The sequence below is a fragment of the Mandrillus leucophaeus genome, unplaced genomic scaffold, assembly GCF_000951045.1.
Source record: "Mandrillus leucophaeus isolate KB7577 unplaced genomic scaffold, Mleu.le_1.0 Scaffold403, whole genome shotgun sequence".
NCBI lineage: Eukaryota > Metazoa > Chordata > Mammalia > Primates > Cercopithecidae > Mandrillus > Mandrillus leucophaeus.
The window spans coordinates 1,997,430-2,005,363 of NW_012104288.1; the positions used below are offsets into that span (position 1 = coordinate 1,997,430).

A 7,934-nucleotide genomic window follows, 5' to 3' on the forward strand; every position below is an offset into this window, starting at 1 on the left:
CCTCAGCCTCCCTAGTAGCTGGGATTACAGGTGCCCGCCACCAAGCCCAGCTAATTTTTGTGTTTTTAGTAGAAATGGGGTTTCACCATGTTGGCCAGACTGGTCTCAAACTCCTGACCTCAGGTGATCCGCCTGCCTCGGCCTCCAAAAGTGCCGGGATTACAGGTGTGAGCCACCGCCCAGCCAGAGAAGGACCTTTAAAAGCAATAAGCGTAATTTATGCTGTTCCTTAGTGGGTTTTGTACAGACATGTATTTTTGTTTTTCAGCTAAGGAGACGTCAGAGGGTGATGGTGGCAGTAGTTGGTACCTCACAGCTGGGCACTGATCAGGTAGGGGTTGTCAATATTGTTTAGGATAATGTATAACTTTTCCTATTAGTGGGAGATTAGTCATGGGGGACTCTTGTATATACCAAACAGGCAAGAGACTTACTGCAGTTTATCAGTGCCATTTTACTAAAAACTCCCAGTAAGACAAAAATACTCAAGTGTTTTAGACTGGTCTTCCTCTCACAGGTCTGCCTCCCCTGTGTATTGTCTTGTTACATACTTTGTACTTCACCCATTTATTATTTGTTTCCCATTTATTTCTCTCCCCACTATAAGATATGCTTCACAAGGCTTGGGTTTTTTTTGTCTTTTTGGTTAATCGATGTATCTCAAGTGCCTAGAATAGTATCTGGCATTTGTAGGTGTTCGGTATGTATTTATTGAATGAATAAATATAGAAAAGCCTAATGATAAATCAAGTGAATACCAGAAAGGGGATTAGAGAGCACAGGATTAGAAAAAAGGATGTTAGATATTCCCAGTGAAAAGTATTATTAAATTTTGTTGGCTTGATATGCTCCATTTCAGTATAGGAATATACTGAATAGACTGTTCATACATTCATTCATTCATTTTTTTTTCAGCCATTCAGCACACTATTTACTCTAGCAGTGTTTTTTGTAGATATTTCTGTCTTTACTCTGATAAAATTTGTATTCCATATTGTTGTTTTTGAACCTCTTTCTCTCACCTTTTCTGTCTTCTTCTGAGAAATCATAATTTCTGTTACTGCTTTGTTTAGTTGATCATCCATTTACTGAACATCCTTCACACTGTGCTAGGTAATGGCATTTATAGATGAGTAAGACATCATTCTTTCCTTTAAACAGTTCATGATTTGGAGATGAGACAGAAGTAAACAAGCAAGTAAGTACAGTAATAGGAGTGTGTACTATGCAGAACAGTAGCATGGAGGAAGGAGCGCTTTCCTGTCTACAGCAGGTAAAGATTTCCAGAGGAGCTGATGTCTACCACGAACAGCAACTTTAGTGATATGTGCCCATTCGCGGCCATTTTAAAAAGCATACATAAAAGTAGACAGAATTGTATGATGAACCCCCATCTAGCCATCATCCAGCTTTAACAATGATCAGTTTCATTTCATCTTACCTCCCATATACTTCTCTAGTTACATTGATAGAAGATCTAGAAGCTTGGTCAGATACAGATTTTTTTTTTTGGCAAGCAGCCTTTCTTTTAAGATTTTGGTTTCTCAAAATAATAAACTGTTCATTTCTTTAAGTTTTCTAATATGCTCAGTTTCCTATTTTGATTATCGTAGAACTCTTCCCTGGTCTTCACAGAAATTAATTTTTTTCTTGTCTTTGGCATATTGTCTTTCTCTAATTTGCTTTTGACTCTGGGCAGTTTAACAATTTGCTTGTATTTCCTATCCATGATTCCCCAGTGATATATTTTCTGCCTCTTATTCTTCTCTTTGTAGACTTGGGCTGTATAGATCATGATTCTTTTTTTGAGACATGGTCTCACTCTGTTTGCCCAGACTGGTGTGCAGTGGTGTGAACATGGCTCATTGCAGCCTCAACCTCCTGGGCTCAAGTCATCCTCCTACCTCAGCTTCTTTTTGAGAAGTCTCGCTCTGTTTCCCAGGCTGGAGTGCAATGGCATGATCTTGGCTCACTGCAACCTCTGCCTCCTGCCACCTCAGCTTCTTGAGTAGCTGGGACCATAGGTGCATGCCACCACACCTGACTAAGGTATTTATTTTTATTTATTTTTTATTTTTTGTAGTGATGGGGTCTTGCCATGTTGCCCAGACTGCCAGGCTGGTCTTGAACTCCTAGGCTCAAGTAATTCTCCTGCCTCTGCCTCCCAAAGTGGTGGGATTACAGACATGAGCCACTACACCCAATCTGAATATTTGTTCTTATCTGAAATGTGGAATTATGCAGTGAATCAGTAGGTGATTTTATTCCTCTCTTCCTGTCACTCTTGTCTGTTCTTGCTCTATGGTTTCTCAGTCTCCTTTATACTAGACATTGCCTTTATTATTATATTTTAAAAAATTGCTTCATATTTACCTTGACTAGAACTCAAAAACAAATTCATGTCTTTACCTCAAATTTTCTTTTGGTAGAGTGGTGCAATATTTATAGAAGTAGAAGCAGTGCTGTAAGGAAGTTCTTAGGTGTCATATTTTGCCTCAAGGTGAGGTTTTCATTTTTATGTTTTGAATTTCATCTTCGTTGCATTGCATTACTCTCTGGGCTCCTATTCATTTCTTTCCCTCAGGAGCTCAGCATTCTTTGCCCTATCCTCCTGAACCCTGTAATCCCTGTTACATTTCCAGATGGTTGTTTTGCTCAAATGGTTATTGAGAATTCTAAAGTTCCTCACTTCCCCCAACCCTCCTTGAGGGAAAAGGAACATACTCTTTGGAATGTGGTACTTCTTACCATCAGGTGGCAGGCACTGCACACTATTCAATTTATTTCATTTTATTTTATTTTTTCGATATGGAGTTTCACTGTTGTTACCCAGGCTGAAGTACAATGGTGTGATCTCAGCTCACTGCAACCTCCGCCTCTGGGTTCAGGCGATTCTCCTGCCTCAGCCTCTCGAGTAGCTGGGATTACAGGCGAGCGCCACCACGCCTGGCTAATTTTTGCATTTTCAGTAGAGACAGGGTTTCACCATGTTTGTCAGGCTGGTCTCGAACTCCTGACCTCGGTGATCTACCCACCCCAGCCTCCTAAAGTGGTGGGATTACAGGTGTGAGCCACCATGCCTGGCCAGTTCAAATTATTTTTACAGCTTTAGGAATGATAGAAACAATAGTACATTATCTGGTAAAGAAACAAGTTGATGTGGGAACTGGTAAGGAGAAGACTTAGAAGTGAAAGTAAAGATAAAATTGCTAACAAATACAAATGTATTTTCCTTTTATGTGATGCAAGTGTACACAATATATAGAAGTGTATATAATAGGTGAAGCTTAATGGAAAGTAAATAATACATTAGACTGTTTTGGTTAGTTAGATTTTTCCAAGACCGTTTAAGTATTTTAAACTATCGTCTTTATAAACACCAAATAGTAAGAACATTAAGTACCTAATAGATATATGACTATTTGGAGCTATACTGCTATTTGAGAATAAACAAAACATAAAACCCCTGTTGTTTGATTGTAAAACGCAGAGTCCCCTGGGTGAGGAAAATTGACTCTTGGTAAACGCTGCCTTCACAAATCCAGATAATATGACAAAACTATTGCTTACCGGCTGGTCGTGGTGGCTCATGTCTGTAATCCCAGCACTTTGGGAGGCCAAGGCGGGTGGATCACCAGAGTTCAGGAGTTCAAGACCAGCCTGGTCAACATGATGAAACCCGATCTCTACTGAAAACACAAAAATTAGCTGGGTGGTGGGTACTTGTAATCCCAGCTACTTGGGAGGCTGAGGCAGGAGAATTGCTTGACCCCAGGAGGTGGAGCTCGCAGTGAGCTCAGATCGTGCCATAGTATTCCAGCCTGTGCGACAAGAACGAGACTCTGTCTCAAAACAAACAAGCAAACAAAAAAACTATTGCTTACCTACTTGTGCTACTGAAGACTAGGTTTGTAAACTTTCTCTCCTGAACTTTCATGAGAGTGCAGTTATTAACTATATTACCTACTTCTTGATATGTGCTTAACAAGAGAAATACATAATGATTTGCAGCTCTTCAGAAGTTGGGATGAATTTGGAGAAAGAAAGAGAAATAAAGCAAATATCTAATTCCTGTGGAAATTTAAGCAGATGTAAAATGAAAACTCTTGGCCTTAAAAAATGTATTTTTTCATTATTAAAGTGTGTCGACTATAAGAATGATAACCCCTGGAGCTTTCTTAACACAACTATTGTTTATGATTTGATGTGTTTACTGCTTGTCTATTTGTAGGTGTTTGTATTTTGTATAGTGTTAAATATATATATTTTATATTGTAATTTTTATTTTATGTATATATATTCCTCTAGTTACAAAACAGACTAAATTAAGAGTATTTTTAAGTTGTGATTGGCTTAAGCAGGTTTAAACTTGTAGTTCCAAATGCACTTCTTTTTTCTTTCTGTTTTTTTTTTTTTTTTTTTTGATACAGAGTTTTGCTCTTGTTGCCCAGGCTAGAACGCAATGGCGCGATCTCGGCTCACTGCAACTTCTGCCTCCCGGGTTCAAGCGATTCTCCTGCCTTAGCCTCCATAGTAGCTGGGATTACAGGTGCCCACCACCACACCTGGCTCATTTTTTGTATTTTTAGTAGAGACAGAGTTTCGCCACGTTGATCAGACAGGTCTCGAGCTCCTTGTCTCAGGTGATCCACATGCCTCGGCATGCCAAAGTGCTAGGATTACAGGTGTGAGCCACCACGCCCTCCAGATGCATTTCTAACAAGCAGGAGTTTGCACGTTTTTTGAAAACTCCAAGCAGAAGTTTGTAGGTCTTTTGAAACTCTTGAGTAGATTTGATATTTTAGGAGTAGGGAAGAGAAAGAAAGCAAATAGCTCCTCTCTTTGATGTCACATATATTTTGTTGCGCGTTTTTTCCTCCCAAACAAACCAGTTTTTGACAGTCTGCATGAAGTGTCATTGGGCAGGTGTTCCCAGCCCTCAGACCATGGACCAGTATCAGTCAGTCCATGGCCTGCTAGGAACCGGGCCACACTGGAGGAGGTGAGCAGTGGGTGGCGAGTGAGCATTACCTGAGGTCCACCTCCTGTCAGATCAGCAGCAGCATTAGATCCTCACAAAAGCGCAAACCCTGTTGTGAACTGCACATGCATAGGATCTAGGTTGCATACTACTTAGATAATCTCACTAATGCCTGATGATCTGCGGTGGAACAGTTTCCTCAAGAAATCTTCCTCCCCTGCCCTTTACCCCTCCCCCACTGCCCCACCCCTTCTATGGAAAAATTGCCTTCCATGAAACCAGTCCCTGGTACCAAAAATGTTGGGGACTGTTGTCATAGGGAATGCATCAGTAGCCCTGGTGGTTCTTTTAGCTGAAGGTATTTGGGAAATACATGGAAGCATCTTTAGTCAGTCTGTGTGAAGTGTTAATAACGTATAGTGCGCAGGGACAGAGAGGCTAAACAACCTGTAATGCATGCACAGAAAAGAATTTCTTGTCCAAACTGCCAAAGACTTCTGCTGAGAAACTGAAATGAATCCAGATGTTGCAGTACTCATTTGAATCCAGATGTTGTAATACACAGTAGCATCTTTGGAACCTCCTTGTCTTATGCCAAAAGTCTTAACATTCTTTCATCTTGCTTTAATTTCTTGATCTTTTTGGCCCTGAGTTAACATCAATTGTTGTTGAAACTATAGACACTTTTTTTTTTTTATTTTTTAAAGAGACAGGGTCTCATTATGTTACCCAGGCTGATCTCGAACTCCTGAGCTCAAGTGATCCTCCCACCTTGGCCTCCTAAAGTGCGAGATTACAGGCATGAGCCACCACTCCTGGCCTATATAAGTCACATTTTATTTATTTATTTTTTCGAGATGGAGTCTCACTCTGTCACCCAGGCTGGAGTGCCATGGCGCGATCTCAGCTCACTGCAACCTCCACCTCCCAGGTTCAAGGGATTCTACTGTCTCAGCCTCCTGAGTAGCTCGGATTACAGATGCATGCCACCACGCCTGGCTAATTTTTGTATTGTTAGTAGAGACGGAGTTTCACCGTGTTGGTCAGACTGGTCTTGAACTCATGACCTCGTGATCCACCCGCCTCAATCTCCCAAAGTGCTGGGATTACAAGCGTGAGCCCCCGCACCTGGCTATAAGTCACATTTTTAAAAAATTAAAAAAATTTTTTTTTTAGAGACAGAGTCTCACTTTGTCGCCTGGGCTAGAGTGCAGTGGCACAATCGTAGCTCACTGCAGGTCAGACTTCTGGGCTCCTCCACACTCAGCCTCCTGAGTAGCTAGCTGGGACTACAGGTTTGTGCCACTACTGCTGACTGAATTTTTTGTTTTTTCTCTTTTGTAGAGTTGAGGTCTCACTATTTTACCCAGGCTGGCCTTGAACTCCTGGGCTGAAGCTGTCCTCCCACCTAAACTCCCAAAGTGCCGAGATTACGCTTGAGCCACTGCACATGGCAATCTCTTGTGGATTTTGACGTTTACATAGTCAAAGCACTTAAAAAAACCAGCTTATTGAGCTGTAATTTACAGTCCGTGTAATTCGTCCAGTGAAAAAAGTACAATTCAGTGGTTTTTAGTATATTCACAGAGTTGTGCAACCATCATTACAGTCAGTTTTAGAACATTTTCATCGTCCCAAATAGTAGTTGCTCCACATTTTCCCCCAATCCCCTAGCCTAGGGAACGACTTACCTACTTTTTTTGTGTTATAAATTTGCCTGTTCTTCATATTTCATATAAATGGGAATCATGCAACTTGTGGTTTTATGTGACTAGCTTCTTCCACTTAGGGTGATATTTTCAAGGCTCATTCATGTTTTACTATGTTACAGGATTTCATTCCTTTTTAACTGAAATAATACTTCATTGTATGGAAATACCACATTTTATTTTATTTATTTTAATTTAATTTTAGTTTTTGAGACAGAGTCTCACTGTGTGGCCCAGGCTGGAGTACAGTGGCATGATCTTGGCTCACTGCAACCTCCGCCTCCTGGGTTCCAGTGATTCTCATGCCTTAGCCTCCCGAGTAGCTGGAATTACAGGCACACATCACCACGCCTGGCTGATTTTCGTGTGTGGGTGTGGGTGTGTGTGTATATATATATGTGTGTGTGTGTGTGTGTGTGTGTGTATGTATATATGTATGTATTTTTTTTTTTTTTTTGAGACAGAGTCTCACTTTGTCGTCCAGACTGCAGTGCAGTGGTGTGATCTTGGCTCACTGCAATCTCTGCCTCCCGGGTTCAAGTGATTCTTCTGCCTCAGCCTCCTGAGTAGCTGGGAGTACAGGCACATGCCATCATGCCCAGCTAATTTTTTGTATTTTTAGTAGAGTTGGGGTTTCACCGTGTTAGCCAGGCTGGTCTCGATCTCCTGACCTCGTGATCTGCCTGCCTCAGCCTCCTGAAGTGCTGGGATTACAGGCATGAGCCACTGCGCCTGGCCTGATTTTTATATTTTTAGTAGAGATGGGGTTTCACCATGTTGGCCAACCTGGTCTTGAACTCTGGACCTTAGGGGATCTGCCCACCTTGATCTCCCAAAGTGCTGGGATTATAGGTATGAGTCACTGCACCTGGCTGAAATACGCATTTTATTTACCCATTCATCACATGATGGATATTTGAGTTGTCAGTTTTTGGCTACTATGAATAATGTTGCAGTGAATATCTGTGTATGAGTTTTTGTATGGACATATTCATTTCTCTTGAGTATATGTCCAAAGGTAGAATTGTTATGTTATATGTTAGTCTGTGTTTAACATTTTAAGGACCTGCCGTACTTCCAAAGTGGCCACTTTACATTCGCACCAGCAATGCCTGAGGGTTGCAGTTTCTCCTTACTGATGCCTCATTATCTTTTTTTAAAAAGCTGGACACCATTGATTGGATCATTATCTTTTTGATTATTGCAGTAGTAGTGCGTGTGATACTGTGTTTTTTTTTTTTTTT

The 7,934-nt window shown here is 41.0% G+C and overlaps 1 protein-coding gene across 3 annotated transcripts in view; it reads left to right on the forward strand.

Annotated features, from left to right (window-relative positions):
- The window catches only part of IPO11 (importin 11), a 262,132-nt gene that overhangs the window by 15,454 nt on the left and 238,744 nt on the right, over nucleotides 1–7,934 (forward strand). Inside the window, exon 2 of one of the 3 annotated variants that reach the window (XM_011992135.1) lies at nucleotides 269–331. The exons of the other annotated variants lie outside the window; for them this stretch is intronic. Coding sequence (XP_011847525.1) covers nucleotides 290–331 — 42 coding nt within the window. The 5' untranslated portion in view covers nucleotides 269–289. The remainder of the gene's footprint in view (nucleotides 1–268; nucleotides 332–7,934) is intronic. 3 annotated transcript variants of the gene reach the window in all.